The following is an 18,971-nucleotide window of genomic DNA, read 5'->3' as shown; positions in this document are numbered from 1 at the left end:
GCTAAGTACACATAGGACAATACAGGTCTGTGCAATCACAAGGTCAGATTATAAACCTCTAAGGAGCAATATCATAACTTTATCTGTTGTCCAAGAGCCCATAATGGTCACTTAAGAACAATATATAAAGACATTTTCAATCAGACCTCATGAGAAATAGAAAGTACAAAAATAGTAGCACACAGTCAGAAAAAAGTTTATTCAAGGCTCAATAACAAGTCAATTTAAGGAGAAGACTGTCTTGGTTTTGAATATATTCTAAGGAATTACTTAAGGTTACTTACAACTGCTTTTGGAACTGTGTGTCTGTCATGCAGAATGTACAGGAGATTTTAAACAAATGCACATTCGCTAAATAAATCTCTCACGTAAAACACTGTTCAGTACCACAGTGAACTTGATTATGCACAAGATGAAGAAGTAGAGGAACAAGACAACATGAAGATACACATTTTCTAACAGCTGCTACATTGTTGCCATATTTTACAACATCTGCTAGGTTTTTCCTTAGCTTTTGCACTCTCCTTACATCTTTCATTTGGGCTAATTTGTAGTTGACCCCCAGTAATATAGTCCTTTTACTCTACAGTTTCGTGACAAACTATCATTGATTTAACAGTCATGCTCAGTGTCTTAAAAATCAATGAATACATAGGAAAAAAGACCCAGCAAGACAGTGTGGTTGATTTTGATAACATTTCAGGTCAGGTTTTTATCGCAACTTTATGATTTATCAAGTTATTTTATTACTACTCATATCAGACATTGCATGTTCATTTCATATTAAGCAGATTTTGTCCTTTTGCAAACAATTTGTAACAGGAAAAGAACTAATACCTTTGAGAGAACTAGAAATAAAAGCTACACTCTGTGCAGTGTGCTTCTACTATACATGGCCATACTGAATAACTCTGTTCTGCTTCTGGGAGGAATTGAATGGTTTCTTATTTACTATGGTGTAATCAAGGGTAAGCTTTGGAAAACACTGCAAAGTATATGTGCTTCTGCCAAAACTGGAAATTGATATTCTGACTCAAATGAAAGCCTGAATATTTTCTAATAAAGACCTTTTTCCCCCTGATAAATAATTTTCATGAAAGCATTTAAGGACAAAAATATTATTCTAAACTTTTTCACATCACTAATATTTTCAAGTGCTAAAGCCAAAAGCATTTCTAGAGCAACTGCAGACTGAATTCCACTGTATGTATTCTAAGATGGATTTTTTTATGACCCTCAGGGGAATTCTTAATATTTCAAGATTATTAAAGTTTGTCTGTTTACCTTAATTCAGGCAAACTATAAAAGAATTCTCTTCCCTTATGGCTTTTGTTCTTTTTCCATCTGTGTCCTTTTTTATTTCACCAACACATTTGTCACTCTACTTCTGTCATCTTCTGTCTTTGAACATGTCACTAGCTGTCTAAACACTCTTGGCTTCACTAAGAAAGGAATCAAGAAATTTCACCCCTCATTCTCTTCTGAAAAAAAGATCCTGAAACTTAAGGGAGACAATATCCACTTTTGCTCCCATTATCACCTCTGCAGCATGCTTCCAGGGAATTCATGGATCTGTGTGTAGCTGAGAAGGTAACACAGAAACAGAACATACTCGAGGGAGGTTGCATGATGGTTTTGGATTTCTTTTCTTTTCTTTAAATAAGCTACAGGACCAGTTCCAATTACCCTTGTGGATCTTCTAAGATTGCTCATTCATTTACATAATACGCTATCTTCACTGCAGGCATGTATACAGAGCCCACAGACAAATGGGAGGAAAAAAAAAAGAAGCTTCCTTCCAGAAGCTTAGCTGAATCTCTTTTTGAAAGGTTTTAACGGGGTTTCATTCCCAGTGTGTCCCTTTAAATCTAAAAGTAATTAAGCAAGATTTACAGGCAAATTGAATTATTTCCTATTTGTGAAATGGAACACTGTTAAAATGAAGTGATTCCACAGATTTCACTTTTTGATCTTTAACTCCTTAAGAAAACTAGTATCAGAATTAAAAGAGTAGAGTGCTCAGTTTCAGCAAAGAATATATTCTCCATATACACTATTAGCTCTTACAAGCAAATTCATCATTTTGGAGTTAAGGAACAGGGCTTACTATGGTAGATTATATAGGAATTATGTAAAAAATAATAAAGGAACAGAAGGATGAAATGAGGGAAAATTCTATTTAGTTCTCAAAACTTTTTCTAGAATGTGCTCCTCTCGTTCCTCAAAGAGAGAAATAAATGATTTCAAAATAATTCAACACAGTGACGATACACAGCACTCAGTATGCGTGTGGGTGTGTGTGCGGTAAAGACAGCTGAAAAGTGAGCATCATTCCTACAGGAGATAACACAGTGCAATACTAATCGTCTTTGCACCAAGCAGTGGGAGGAAAGTCATGCTAATCCCTTTCTTTTGTTTTATTATGGAAGCAGGATTTTCTAGATATCACTGATACATAACATAAAACCCAAACAGGCTCAACTGTGGCCTTGTATGTGTGGTAATTCCATATACTGGCACACACACACTCATTCATACATACCACATACAGAGAGTTTGAATGTACATTCAGTTTTCACATCCACCATAGTGTAGCATTCATGTTATAGATAGCTATGCAAAAATAACACTGATGTTCATATAATACATCTCTTCTACCAAGGAACAGAAGACCAGTATTTATTGCACCTAGCAGAAAAACTGCATTGTGTTAGAACCTCAACATCACATTACAGAACAATGAAAGGTTAATGTGTTCATCTGTATTTTATGCATTGCTTTACACAGAGGTCCAAAAATAAAATGCCTTGTACTGCATCCTCATTACATAAGTACTATATATAGAGCATGTGAGTTCCTCTTCTGTTTCAGGAGTCAGAATTGCATTTTGAGGAAAGGGGTTTAACAGAATTTTGCTTTATCTTGAATAAGAACACTGCCTAGTAATGACTGTGTTGTAGAAACGTCAAGGCTGAAATTAGCAGTGGGCGGAGATCTCTTTAAGGGAAATTAAGTAAGTGGATAATAGAAGTGAAATATTCAGTGTGGAAAAAAAAAAGAAAAAAAAGAAGAAAATCCTTGAATTCTGAAAGGAGACAGTTTTCTCATAAACATTGCAGAGAAGTTGAAAGTCATTTTAACAAAATTTCAAGTAAGATAAAATACTCTATGGACAACCATTTAGTACAGCTCTCAATGGTGCTACCTGTGGGTTAAGAAAGAAAGGCAGAAGAAAATAGCAACAGCAACATTATTGAAGGGGTTACATTCTCATCTTCAACCTTCCAGCCTTGAAATCTGGTTCCATCAGGGATTAAGCTGCAGATTGGACTGTGTATGCTGCTCACTCATGATCTGTGTTATGCAATGGCAAACATACTCTAAATTTTGCAGCGGCAGATGAGAATTAGGCTTTGTTTTCCAACAAAAGGTGTGCAGGTTTGTGCTTCTTTAGAGAAACAGCTTGAAAACATGAACCCCTAAGAATGTATCACAGTATCACAGTATGTTAGAGATTGGAAGGGACCTCAAGAGATCATCTAGTCCAATCCCCCTGCCAGAGCAGGAACACCTAGATAAGGTTACACAGGAATGTGTCCAGGCGGGTTTTGAATGTCTCCAAAGAAGGAGACTCCACAACCTCCCTGGGCAGCCTGTTCCAGTGTTCTGTCACCCTCACTGAGAAGAAGTTTCTTCTCAAGTTTAAGTGGAACCTCTTGTGTTCCAGTTTATACCCATTACCCCTTGTCTTATCATAGTTTGCCATTGAGAAGAGCCTGGCTCCATCCTCATGACACTCCCCCTTTATATATTTATATACACTAATAAGGTCCCCCCGCAGTCTCCTCTTCTCCAAACTATAGAGACCCAGCTCCCTCAGCCTTTCCTCATAAGGGAGATGCTCCACTCCCTTAATCATCTTTGTCGCCCTGCGCTGGACTCTCTCCAGCAGGTCCCTGTCCTTCTTGAACTGAGGGGCCCAGAACTGGACACAATATTCCAGATGCGGTCTCACCAGGGCAGAGTAGAGGGGAAGGAGGACCTCTCTCGACCTACTGACCACCCCCCTTCTAATACACCCCAGGATGCCATTGGCCTTCCTGGCCACAAGGGCACAGTGTTGGCTCATGGTCATCCTGCTGTCCACTAGGACCCCCAGGTCCCTCTCCCCTACACTACTCTCTAACAGGTCGTTCCCCAACCTATACTGGAATGTCACATAAAAACCCCCAAACATGCAATGTTCAAGGATCACAAACGATAAATGTGCAAAACTTGCATAGTTTCAGTAATAAAGGCAATAAATGATAGGCCTCCATGATGATCCGTAATAAATTTTTACCTGTATTTGTGGTGTTAGAATAAACCCATTTTGGACCAAACTCTTTCCTGCAGTTTAGGAATACACAAAAATGTGGAAATACGTTTTTTCAGAGGCAGTTCAGTGAACAACTGTTTCTCTTCACCCTTTTCCCTCACTCTAGGGAAAGTAGGTGAAAGAGTATCCTCCGAAAGCCAGCCCGTTTCATTATTCCTTAAACTGACATCTACGTCTAGATGTTGGTCACTTCTTCCACAATCTCCTACTATAAAGTTTTCCCAGATAAAGTTTTACATTTTAATTAATCTTGCATGATTTTTCTTTACATTTTTCCCCTCTTTCACCCTAACACTTTTCTCAATTGTTTCACTTTCCCTTTTTCATTAATGTTTTACCTTTTATTTCCCTGCTCTCATTAAAAGATCTTATGAGATCTTTTAAACCTCACTCATTAACTAGATGTTTATTCATCTGGTCTAGTTTCCTGTCAAAGTTTTTGGTTTTGTTTTATTCCTCATCTTCTTTGCAGTGAATCCTCCTTGGATAGGGGCCATGTTCCTACTAGGGATTACAAATATTGTTCACATATACAGATATAAGTTATTTTTGTAATAGCTTCTGTGATCAGAAACCATCTTTTCTTGTCTGCAAGTATCCTCATTTTTTCTTTCCTAGAATACCAGACAAATCCAATTCATAGAAGGATTAATTGCCTTAAATTTTCCTTCCTCCTTCTATTCCCATTTTTTTAATTTATTTATTTTATTTAATTAAGCCATTTTCTTGCCTACAGCTTAGCAGAAATATCTTCTGAAAGCAGGTCCATATTATGCTTTTGTTGCTGTATAATTAGAAGAAACTTCACAAATTAAGCCTATGTTTTGGTAAAAGAACTGACATGCAGGCTTGAAAACTCATATATCAGTTTCGACACAAGCAATTCAATGCAACCAAGATACAAAAATCTCTTGGAGAATTGTTGATAAAAATTGAAGCCTTGGTTATCACTGTGTAGCCAGCACACTGTGCCTACATTTGAAAATGACTTGTTATAGCTCACTCTACCTAATGTGAGAGAGACGATGGTTCTGGCTCCTCCCATTCCTCCTGTTTTTAACTAGAAAAACAGAATGATGGTTTTGAAACTTTTTGATAGGATGCTGCTTTATTTTACAAAGTGCCCTGGCACTCCTTCAGTTATCTTTCTTTAACAGACGCAGACAACTTGCTGAAAAGCACATTATCCTCAACTTAGTACTAGAAAACATTAGAATTTACTCTGCATTTCATGGCCAGATTTTGATGTCTTTGACTATATTGAATTCTTATATTACCCTGAAATTGAGTCTTTTGGTTTGATGGGTTTACTTCCCCTTTGCTTTAGTTGACAGCTAAAGAATGCCTGCACTTGACATGTATGTGTCAATAGGGACTGAGGACCTCAGTGCATAAATGTGTACCTCTCTTAAGTACAAACTTAAACATCTGCAATTTCAGAAAAAGAGACAAACTATGTAGGAAAAAAAAAGTCTACTATATTAATCCATGAAGAAATAGATTCACACTAATCCAGCAAAATGAGTAAGTATAAGTAAAATGTATTAAGAAGATTATTTCTTACTCCTTTCTTTTTCTCTGCTTTCACCCAGTTAATTTCCCTTTTCACCATCTTTTCCCACAGCTTTCTCTGTTTTCCCCTTCCATCTTCTATGCAAATCTCATTGCTAATTGGTTAAGTCCACTCTGGAGTCTAACCATCAATTCCCAGACACAGAATCTTTCATGTCAATGTTTTTGGCTGATTACAGTTGCACTTAGAGAAAAAAAATGTCAACATACAGCAAGTGTTACAACAGTGTATGAAAATACATAAACACATAATTAAGCATCAACAAAATATCAGTAGGATTAGAGTGTCATGTTGGAGCAAATCTTGATAAATCCTTCTCAACAACAATACAGCATCATAAAAGGAATATAAATTTAGCCCATTAAAGTGTTGTTGAACAAAGAAAGACACATTAATACATCTGTTAGTCATTTTCTTACTACTAAGGGACTCTACTATTGTGCTGCAGATGAAAGCTTTGGCCAAGAAGAGATTTGAAAATATGCAAATTAATGCTAACAACATAATAAATATCTTACTATTCATCAACAACTCAATGGCATTCTGGCATAGTTTAAACTGTGAGTAAACAAAGTTAGTCAATGTTTAGACATACATACCTACAACAGACATTTCTGGAACCGTGGCATGATATGGACCATCAGCAAACTCTGGGGCATTGTCATTGATGTCTTGAACCTTAATAATGAATTCTGAGGGAGGCTCGAGAGGTTGGTTTGTGTCCCTGTCGACTGCTTGAGCTGTTAGAGTGTATTCAGCTTTTTCCTCACGGTCAAGCCTTTTCATTGCATGAATGTCTCCAGTCTTGTCATTGATCACAAAGATTGTTCCAGCTCCATCTCCTGACAGAATATACTTGATTTCGCTGCTGCCAGGATCCAGGTCTGTGTGTAACTAAAAGGGAAAACAAAGCATTTTAGAGAAAAAAATTATATTCTGAAATATTTTTGTACTGGTCTAACCATATATTTTCTCAAGCTATTCTTTTGTATTTTTATCTTAGCACAAGTGATCCAGATCACAGCTTGAATACACAAGGAGAGTGGGAATTTGTATGCATACTAATCAAAAGTGAATGTAATCATAGGGATAATTAGACTTTCTATTTAAAAAGCAGCTGTTATATATATTTTAAATCGCTGTTCTAAAATGTAAATGTCTTCAAAACTATTATGAGCCAAAATGAACAGCACAAAATGTCCTTAACCTATTAGATCAAAGGGTAAATGAAGGATTAACAATAATACATATTTCAATCTAGTTTCTTATTTTTATTTATTGCTTTCAGCTTGTTTTCAGGTGATTGAAAATGGCTGAACACTGGCAGCTATGCAAATGCTGTAACAGACAGCATTCACCGAAATTTAGAACTGTATCATAACTCAGCTGTTAGCAGAACTTAAAAAGTTCTAAGATCATGACTATGAAAGTATTTCCCCTGAAAGTATTGCTAAAGCAAGTTTCCAGAAATCTAAGAAGAATCCTAGACATATCTTTCCTTTCTCCTCAATGCCTCATTAGAAAAAAAATATATTTAGATTGAACTTGGCCTTTCAAAAAACCAAGATAGGATTATAATAATCTGAAACAGGACAGGAAAAGTAGGTATTTCTTCTCTGATTGTTTTTTTTTTTGTTTTTTTTTTTTTTTTTGTTTGTTTGTTTTTGTTTTTGTTTTTGTTTTTGTTTTTTTTTTGTTGTTGTTGTTGTTACTTAACAGCCTGAACTGAAGAACACTGGAGACAAAGGACTACTATGGACTTTTTTATAGGCTCAGAGCCAAGTACTAAGTATCAGATTATATTAAAAAACTTCTCATTTGCAAGAACAGGCACACCAATTGCTGAACCATATGTATTAGTGTCAACACTTTCAAAAACACTGGACAATAAATATACAGTAATAATGTTTTAAATTCTATTTACTATTACATCAAACAAACAATATGAACAGTTAGAAGTGAATAATATGTCATTAAAATTTAATTTGCATTTATTATTATATATTTCTGCCTCACAAAAGATAGGCTGAAGGAAATAGATCAACCTGCTTAAGCAAGCTGCAACATGACTTACAGCAACTACTATTACTACTTATTCCTGTTTGCTCATTTTTCTGCAGACAGCTCAACAAAAATTGTTGCTGGTTATGCGTTTTGCTCTTCAATTGATAGCAGTGGTTGCTAGGGCCGGACAACATTGTCATTTGATATAAGAACCTGCATTAGGATATTAAAATAGGTGTGGAAAAAAAGTCTTGTAACACTGGCTACAGCCGAGCTACAAGTAGATTTTTATATCATGCCACAAGTAGGCTCTGCAGGTTCTTCAGAAGATAAGTGGTCACATACAGTTATATCTTCAAATTAGCTGTTAGGAATAAAAGCTTAGAAAACTCAATAACAGCACCTTACCAAAAAGGAATCTTGAATTGTTGCAATGAGCGCAGCAAACGGCAGTTAGGTCTGATTTTCCATTTGATCTGGTTTATTATACATACAAAACTTGGGCCACCATTGTATTCTCTCCTCTGCAGTAACAGCTGAACTCCCACTGAGTACAAGAGGTGTAACTTCATCTCCTGTGTTTTGCTGGGCCACACATTATTACCACACCAGCTATTGCCACACCACTGTTTTAACAACTTTTTAAAAGCACTTCAACTGTCTGTAAATATGAATGACTCAATGCAGTTCACTCTCCCTAGACAACCTACACAAACATACACATAAAGTGACTGCAGAGCCCTTTTTCAAAACCTCTATTTTTCTTTTTGTAGTTTCCATCAGCTTTTACTTGAGAACAATCAGCGTAATTTATGCTATGTTAATTAAAGTTAACAGCACTCTCCAGCTGGTTGGCACTACAGTTTTGTCCAATTGATAAGACATGTTAATATGTTACCACAAATTTTTTTGCCTTAAAGATTATTGTCCTTATGAATAGGATTATACTCAATGTAGGTATTAGGAACACAAAAAATTATTTTCAGGGTCCCAAAAGCTGTCAAAACCAATCTAGGATCTGTTTGCATTTTAAACAGGTTGTTTATACTTTAAGTGTCTGTTCGATCCCTAAATAAAATCTATACATTATTAACATTGAATATGAAGATTTTGTCAGTATTCACAGCTGAATGGTATAGTGTGGTATAATATCATAACACTGTCTAGGCACACACAACTCAGCAAAGGAATTTGGATCATCTCTGTTCACCCGAAAAACTATAATATATAATAATATATAATAATGAAAAAAATCTATAACTACAATTAATTGTTTCCTCTACTAAGTTAAAGTCTTTTGCATCAAAAGAAATAGGTATTGCTATTTGAAACACTGTAAAATGAAGGACTAAAGATTAAACAAAAGTAGCAGAACTAGAAGCATTTTCTAATCTTAAAGTTGAAACTGAGTATGATTAGTGGATCATAATGTTTTTTCATTTTTAATTAAAAATAAAAATTAAAAAAAAAACCCCAAACATAAAAAAAACCCAAACAAAACACCCAAACCACAATATGGCATTTACTAGAATCACGTGATTTCTATAGTGAGCATTCAGGCCGACCAATTAAAATATCCTTCCAGGTTTTGAAATTCTTACACCTTACTATCAAAATATTGTAATAAATGACTTATGAAAAAGCCACTTTTTCAAAATAATTTCATTGTTTGGATTTAGGATTAAATCATCATCTACTTACAAAGTTAAATTACAGACCTGAAGGGAAATTCTAAGCCAGAAAGCACAGTATTTTTTTCCAAGTAGTATTTCCTCTCTTCTAGCAGATGTGAATGATAATTTGCAGCAATTGTCAAGCTTCAGCAAGCTGTGTTCATGTGAAGGTTAAAGATCATTAAACACATAATTATATAGGGTCTAGGTGAATGATAGAGAAGCATAATGAATATGATAAATGAATATCAGTTTCTGCTGAAAAAGCCTCCCAAATGTTGTAAATGTGAAACTGCTTTCCACACCTGTAGCTTTACTTGTTGAGCCTATGCTTGGAGGCCAAGCTCTTATTTTTCAGAGCAGTACTGAGAAATGTAGCAAGAATTGCTATTTAAAAATGGAGACATCTATAGCTCACTGCTATGTTCCACTACCAGACAACATCCCAAAACAAATAGAAAACCATGTTTACCGGAAAACCTGATCAGGTTTAGAGTGAGTCAAACTCACTTCCTTTATGTGAGATTCAGTTAATCAGACTTCAAAGGAAGTAAAAGAGTCTTCCGCCATCACTTTCTTGCGTGTTGGCCTATGAATTCACACATCTCTCTCCCTTAAAGTAGCAGATGCAACACAATTAATGCCTGAATTTATGGCAATGAAAGGGTTTGGCTTTAATGGTGATGCAGATGCCTTATATTAATACCCAATTAATGTCTCCCATGTAGCCTCACCACAGGCCTGTCCCTAAAAATGACCTTCATTCAAAATGAACCCTCAGAAAACTGCAGTTTCTAATAATTATTAATTTTTTTTGCTATTCTATGTTACAATACAGATGATAATCAATGAAGCAAGTATTAATGGTAACAGCACACACAGTACCCAGTGTACTTCCACAAAACTAACGTTATTTTCACTAATAATGCATGCATATCTGAAACTATTGCCAACACGCTACTTAAATAAATAACATATATTTATAGTCTCCCACGTACATACATTACAAATATGCATAATTACAATCAATGCAAGAGAAATTGCGGAGATGAAACGTATTCAAAGAGCCTCTATGTTCTGTGTATGTAAAAGTGCTAAATACAAATGCAAATGCAAATACATAAGCATGTTACTGATATTAAATTCTCCTATTCCATAGATACTTATAATATATTTAACCACATTTTCTTAAGAAGTATGTGGTTCATAAGTATGTGGCAGCAAAGGACTTAATGTATGAACAAAGGCTGGAAGCTCCAAGCTAGGTTGGAGATTTATGAGTCTCTTCTGTGGAAACTGTCTAACCTGCCCTCAGTCAGCTACCTGGCCAATCCATGTAGTTAAAACAACGGCTTGCTCAGCACAATCGATTTCATGTTGAAGCCATGTGTTCACCATCAGGAAAATACATAATGCACCTATTCCCTACCCCAAATTAGCAGAAAGGTTTTGACTGGCCTTTGTAGTAAGATGGGGCAGTTCCAGTTCTCTCCAGGTATGGTGTTGATGCACAACTTCATACACAGCAGCCTGTATGTGATGCATCACCGAACGGAGGTTTTGTAACCCCAGTTTCCTCGTATTAGCAAAAAAGCATAAATATATCAATAATTCACAAGAAGAGGAAATCTGCATATTATGAAAATACTCCTGGACATTTTTAATTAAGAAAAGAGGAGGTGGCATTATGTAGTCAAGTTTTTATTTGAGTTTATTAGAAAGTAATTAATTCATCCTCATGTAATTACAAGGGAATTACCCCTTACTTGCTTCAAGGGAAAAGGCATAATCTGCCCTTAAAACTTCATTTTAAAATTTACATAATTCTTCTCCTTCATAACTCTGAAATGTTTTTTAAGGGATTAACTTGTGCATCACTGATTTTCACCTGATGTTACACAGATACACGCATAACACATCAACACTATTCTGATGCTTCAGGTTCTTCCATTTTTTGCCTACCTATGCCTTGCAATAAAATTCCTCATTTACGAGGCAGACCCCATTTCATTTTCAGAATTTTCATCTTTCATGACTCTTTTCCAAAACTGCTGGATTCTAAGAAGCTTTAGATCATTCTGTGAAAGTACGGAAGGATTTTGGTGACTTTCCAATCATTTATATATATCAGTGCTTTCAAAACTGTAACGTATCTTACTCATCGTGTGCTCCTTTCTGTATGTGATATTGCAGAGATTTTTTTTCTAAAAATATCAACATCATTAGGTGTTACAGAAGGTTTTTGTGTATTGTTGATGTGCTCTGACACATGGTAGACAATGAGCACTTTTATTGACAACCCACAGTTTTAAAATAATTCATAATTAAACTATTATAGATTCATTCGAACACAATGCAGAATTAATAAAGTGAAGGTAATTTAAATTTAATGGAATCTTTCATTTTCTCCATGGATAGGCTGATCCCATCTTCAGTAATGGAAATTATAGCTGCACAATAGGGAAGAGGAAAAACAAATATTCTGCATTATTATTCAGAATAATAATTGGGGCACAGACTTGATTTACCTGACATAATGTCAGTACTTGGAACACTTTTAGAAAGGAAACAGACATGTCCATGGATGACAAAGGTTTCATTTAAATTATGAGAATCATGTAACTTGAAGCCTTTGGAGTAACTGTCAGAAGACATTACTGCTCACACTTCTCAGCTGCAGCTTCATAACCATATTCAAAGAGAATTAAAGCAATGATACCCCTAACACTTTCATTTAAGACTGTAATCTCTTCTTTTGTCTGCCTCAGTTTCCTACCATGTTATTTGAGTATCTTTGATTCCAGATGGCTTCTTTTATGTTTCTGTTTATTCTTTGCTACTGCTTTTTTATTCTATTTGATTTGCTAATTTTGTCTCTGTTTATATTCATACTGCAACTGTGCACAAACTGCTTTTCGTTGCCTACCTTTTGGTATCATCTTATAATACACCAGAGTGAACTGTTGTTTAAAATCCAGAGACAAGATTTAGATCTAACAATCTGCTTTAATTCACTGATCATGACCAACGCAAAAGAAAAGCTCAGGAATGTGACTGAATCTGCTCTAAGACCTTTCTGGTTGAAGCAACACCGATCCTTTGTTTAAGTGTCACGTATCACCTGCCCCACCAGGCTGAATTAATGTTTTTTAATATTTATTTTCACTCAATGCCTTTGGAGAAAAAAACATAGCTATACGTGTTCTTACAGATGGGAGGAACAGAGAGAGAGAGAAACCCACATAAAGTCTCACAAAGAGCCCCATTAAGAAAAATCATCCAGACCATAAGACTACCCATACCATTCAGAAACAGCTGTACACATTTATCTCCAGTTAACCACAATATTAATTTTTAATTAGAATTGTCATTTTTTTAGTTTTATTTATTTATTTTTTATTTATTTATTTATTTTTTATTGTAATTATTGACAGTTTCCAGGAAGCTGTTCCCCCCTCCAGCAGAACTCCCTAAGAGGGAGGAAACCATGCCCCTCAACGTAAAGTTTCCCTCAGATGCAGTCTTCCCCAAACCCGCAATCCCAAGTTCACCTTCAGTGGTTGTGATGGAAACAAAGACAAGGTAGTATGTTTCTACTGTCTGCTATCTTCATTCCAAAGCATGGTCTTCGGTTGTTTTTTCTTTATATATTTCTTATATACCTTGCTTCTTCTGAATCCTTATGTTAAGCCAGATGACAGCTAAACCTTTCTGTTTTCCTAGTTCTGGCCTTGGCCTTTTCCATTTGGGAATACCATCTGTCTTCCCTTCTGTCCTGAGAACAACCCCACCACATACAACCTGTGTCCCACCACAGCTTGGATTGCCACCTTTAGTCACCGCTTTCCGTAGCTATTTAATGCCCAAGTGTCCTGTGTCAAGTGGCCTCAGATGGCTGGCACCTTTTTGTAGTTGGCTTCGTGCCTAGCTTGTAGTTCATGTAACTATTTCTGAACCCAGAGTGCTGTTCCTTTCTCGTGCTCCAGCAGACACCGCTCCCATGAAAAGGCCTTGAATTTTTAACCTAAATGTTTCTGATACTTAGAAATATGCAATGAAACTGTGTCATACTGACAAAGAGGAATTCTTTCCCATCTCATTTGCTTCTCCATTATTTCCTTTATACTGTACTGTGGTTCACCACAGCACACCTGGAAGCTGGGTATAGAGAGACTCAAAAATTGCATGCAGTTTTAGTCCTGCAAAACATATTCCCTCTTCTGTATCTTTTTAGGAAGAAAAAGTATCTGTCTGTCATCTCTTACTGTTTGGGTTCAAGCACTTATATTAACAATTCCAGTGCTTCAGGCAGTATAATTAACAGTGTCTCCTGCACTTGTCAGTGTTTTCCCAACTCAGTGAAATAATAGTAAAGCCGTTTGCTCCCTCCTCCATCTTGTCAGCCTTGGACACAAACTACATTGTAGTTTCTACTACCTGTAAGATTGTGTGAAGTCTCCAAACATGACTTGAGAAGACTGTTCCCTTTTGGCTGTCAGTTTCAACTGCCAGCAGAGTCTGTCTTGATGCTCCTTCCTCTATACAAACAGAAGATGGGTAAGTCTGTAAAAAAACATAAGCCACGGGAATTTCCTATTGAAAGAGCTAGCCAGCAGTTCAAATGTATGTACGACATCCTTCTCTTCTGTTCCTTTAATAATTATCATCACCTTATTCAGAGTGTTCTGAGCTTTTCTTCCATGTTGGTTGAGCTGTACTTTTTTCTTTCCTCTTTAAAAGCTTATTATAACTTGTCAAGTTTCATTCTCAGGCACAGAGTACATTGCACTTGAGCACTAAGACCTCTTTGTGTTTTTCAGATTATTTTCTCCAGTGAATGTCAGAGTAATATCTTACAATACATACTGTTAGGATTGCAGAATAGGAATAAAAAAGTTAATCACTACATACTCTCAGCAGTAATTTGAAGGTTGCTTACAAAAATCTATCAAAATTAAACAAGCTATAGCTTAGATCAGTGAAGGCAGAAAAAAGTACAATAGACCAGTGTGGTCAAAGATGACAGCATATTTCTATTTATTTATTTAAGTTGTCATGATCTTACAATTCTTCAAGGCTCTGCTTTCACCACCCTGGCTTCTGATCATGCTTTGCTCATAATGATTAGGAGGATCCCAGTGATTATAAATTTAAGCTGTTTTACTTCTTAACAAAAGAATTTCAAACCCATGCAGAATGCATTTTGTTATTGAATAATATCTCATAAAACAAACCTTAAAGCATTAAAATACCTTTTTCTTAGGGCAATTTTTCAAACTGAAGATGACTGCTTAGCATACTTCAGTGTCTGAACATAAAGCAGTAACTACTATCTAAAACCACATAATGTGTAAAGCTGGCAGTGCAAATAGAAAGCTCTTTTCTAGCAATTGGCTGTCAAACACATCTACAGAGCAGAAATATAAACATCAGCTATGCAGCCAGCTTTGGGCTAAAATTGAAAACTGTTAAGAAGGTAACTGAGTGAAATAGAGAACTGCAAAATTAAATTCTGAGTACCTACATGTTGATTATCTTATAAACTATCTGCTTACATGTGATAATGTAATTTACTTTAAGTGTACTTACACTAACCTGTGAACTGTGCACATGGGTACAGTATAAATTTTTTCTTACTAAAAAAATTTTTGAAGTTACTTGGAATGCGAAAACAATTGTAACTAGGAAACGATACAAAGTAATTCCTCATGAGATGTCAAACAAAACATTAGTTCTTCAGAGTCACTATATTTGCAGTTACATAGTAACATCAGAATGTCACACATCAGAATAAACAGATACACCATGAGAATAATTTTATTATTTTCCCCCATTTTTTTGCAGTTAGATGTTTATTAGGGATAACTCGTGCAGAATTGTTATTCAGAAGAACCTGGTTGAAACTAGTTATTATGATTTCATGCAGTTTCACAAGAAATTATTTGCCACATCACTTTTGTGGCTTTCAAAGCTTCCTAATGTAATTTCCCATGCATTTCCACTAAGTCATGCATTCCTGTGAATTTCTTACAAACCAACTTGCAATGGTTATGTCTCTCGTAATGCGATCAATTTGCAACACCATTAAATTTGAGATATTTTTTAGACCACTAGAGATAGATCATAGCTTCTGCCTTTGATAATGCTTTTCTGGAAGAATTGACAGAGGAGAGGAGAACACAAACCATTACACAGAGACAATATTAAATATGCAGAAATAAGCAACTGTGCTCACTCCAGCAGGGTCTGATACTTAGTAATGTATTAGCTTTGATTCTCCAGCTACTTGTATTGAGTCCTGCAGCCCCCCCTCTCAGCACATATGGAGACTAGAATTTCAGTGAAAATCATTACCTTTTTTGGCACATCAGATAACCTGTTTCCAAAGAGGGTAAACCAGCAGTACTGTGATTATAGGTGTGGGCACTGTTTGGAGTCATTTGCTGTAAACACCTAACATACCTGTGATTTCAAACATCCAAAATATGGGGTCAATGTTCCATCAAAAGAGAAACTCTGTCTCAGCATGATTACAGACAAATTGTATACAAATCAGTATCACAAAAGCTGCAAGTGTGTAACATATGTCAATCTCCAAACAGCCAGAATCCATACAGACTTCGAAATGATTTAGTCTAGACCTTTATCCAAATCGTCTGAGTTCACGGTGAAGACTACTGTGGGAGGCTGCAGGAGACATCTGCACTAATTTAATGATGGTTGAATCATTGTCATTTTTTTCTACCCACACAAGCTTGGTAGTGCTCCTATCACTCTGTGAGCACGGAACAGCCAAAACCCCATATGGTCCTCTCCCCATTCAGCTGTTCTTTGCATTTCTCTAATGGGACATTCTTCTGTGACCAGCTATCCTGAATTCTATCTTTTAGGACTGTGAGTAGCAGAGAAGATGCACAATACATACTAGACTGAAGGTAGGAGGCAAAGAAACACTATGATTTGTCAGGACCTCTTTTCAAATGATACAAGTATTCTTCCTCTTTCAAAGAACTGATAATTAGGTTGCCCACTAGGGAACATAATGGCCATGAAAGGAACAGCGAAGGAGGGAAATATGCATAAGGGAGATCTTTGAAGACCCTCAAGGACTCTGATGAAGTTTCTTTAATAAAACAAGTTCAGGTACATATTTGGAAGGGCTCAGAAAAAAAGCAAGCAAGCAAACAAACAAACAAAACTCAACTTTAAAAATATGAGAAAGAGGTACCACATTGAGAACTGCAGTTTCTAAATGATCCAAATGATAGCCTAGATACAAGAACAACACAAAATCCAGGTATTTATGTACATTCCTACCCTTTATCTGAAAGAAGTCTACTGAGATAACTAAATGACGGCTGACTACCTGGGCAGCTGACAACTGCAGAGCTCTGCAGTACTCATCTATAAATAATGATTATTAATTACTTGTATTACAATAACACATAGAGGTCCTTGTTGACACAACAGCTTTGTTACACTGTAGGGTGCAACCTGCATTGAGCTTACTTCATTGTCCTCTGCTTATGGTGAAATATCAAGTGGCTCTTTTTCCTCTTGCCTTTTTCTGAAAAAGGGACAAAGAAGAACGAACCCAGAAAACATAATTTTAGAAATTAGTTTCTAAGACATTGGCTAATTTCTACAATTACCACTTATGGATTCAGTACATCTCAAACTCAGAAAAAAATGAGGCTGAATTCTCCAAAGATTTCTAGTCCTAAGATGATTATTTTTAAAATATTTTTTTAATGTAAATGGTTTTAGGATCTGATGTATGACCCAGGAGTCTCTGTTTCAAATTTCAAGGGACACTGCACAAAACTCTTTTTTGCAACATACATAGAGCTGCAAAGACATAGAACCAAAGACACACCCCAAAAAGGAAAACAAAAAATCACAACTGACATCTAGCTGTTAATTCATATTATGACTCCGTAATTTATAGTCCAATTTACCAGTAGCTTACATTTTTTTACACTTTTCTGATAATAACAGATCAGGTGTAGCAGACTTCCATGGAAACTAAATAATGAGATTAACAATTGTCTGACTGTGAGATAATAAAGTGTTGAAAATAGCAAGACCCTGGAGTAAAATATTTGAGATTATTCATCAAGTCAGTAAATCTGCCTTTTCACATTTACTCAGGATACAGGAGATGGAATATTTTGTTTGCCTATGGAGATGGGATCACTGGGTATGTAAATGGACATTGATGGCAAAGTTAACTGAAAAGATAATCTGCTGGACGATGTTCTTCAACAAAATATTAGCAGGATAAAAGCACTGTTGCTCAGTTCTGCTATAGATATTCTGACACAAAACCTAACAGTATCTTAGCTTATCAGATGTTAACTCTTTTTGACAAATTTGGTCAAAACCCACAATCACAACATGACTAAGCCCAATCTTTTTTTCCACCATACTGGAAATCAAAGCCATATTAAATATCTCACTACTGACCAGCTTCAGTTTCTGAGTTTGAATGTGTTTATCAGCTGGACCATAGCTCCCCATTTCAGCTATGCCAACCCCACCAATTGGCAGCTTTTCTCAAAAGCCCACAGGATAAGAATGCCTAATTTTCTCCAGTCTGGTGTCGTAACTGCTTCTGATCAGCATCAGTGTTAGCAAGGTGGCTAAATGGGGAAAACCCCATGGGTTCTCCAGTCTCCTCTTTTTCTGTACGACACAGAATGACAGTGGTAGGGCAGGCTCAGACATTATTTTTAAGAAAAAAAATAATTAGCTGAATATAATCCTGCCTTTCTAACCAGAACAAACCCCAAGCAATCTTATCCTGGCTAACAGAAAACACAGCAATTTTGTGGGACTGCGACACATTTCCTATAATATGATAGAAATTCATCAGAAAAGCAGAGTCCCTGAGTGAGCTATATTTTCTGATGGTTTGTTGGTTTGGTTTTTTTTTCATATATTATTGATATGCAGGTTTCACAAACAGTTTCAAGTCTGTGAAAGAAATCAGAAAAGCTGGAAAATTCTTAGGTTTATCAGCTGTTACAAATAGGTCATCAACAGTCTCTTACATACGAGTCACATTCAGAGAGAGTGTAGTGTGCAAAAGTATTGCTAGAAATAACCATTTCACAATCGAGTTCTGCTTCTTGATCTGCATATACCATGGACTTCTTGGAGTTGGCAGGTAACTTCAAACCTTTGTATGCTGTTTGCCAGTATGGCCAGTCTCTACTCAGTTCAATTGTAAGAATTTAGATGAACGTTACATGAATTCCAACCATTCTCTAGACCAGAACATAATGTATATTTGTAAAAAAGAATAGAAGATAGTAGCAAAATTGTATAATATATAGCATAC

At 36.0% G+C, this 18,971-nt stretch overlaps 1 protein-coding gene across 1 annotated transcript in view; it reads right to left on the bottom strand.

The window, feature by feature from the left end:
- CDH8 (cadherin 8) overlaps positions 1-18,971 on the bottom strand; it is a gene marked incomplete at its 3' end in the record, with an annotated part of 134,313 nt that overhangs the window by 86,447 nt on the left and 28,895 nt on the right. The window contains exon 2 of the mRNA XM_080636559.1: positions 6,551-6,845. Within this exon, the coding sequence (XP_080492685.1) occupies positions 6,551-6,845 (295 nt within the window). The remainder of the gene's footprint in view (positions 1-6,550; positions 6,846-18,971) is intronic.

The sequence above is a fragment of the Psittacula echo genome, assembly GCF_963264785.1.
Source record: "Psittacula echo genome assembly, chromosome: Z".
In the NCBI taxonomy this organism is placed as follows: domain Eukaryota; kingdom Metazoa; phylum Chordata; class Aves; order Psittaciformes; family Psittacidae; genus Psittacula; species Psittacula echo.
Note: the sequence above shows the minus strand (reverse complement) of the source record. Positions and strands in the feature narration are given on the sequence as shown.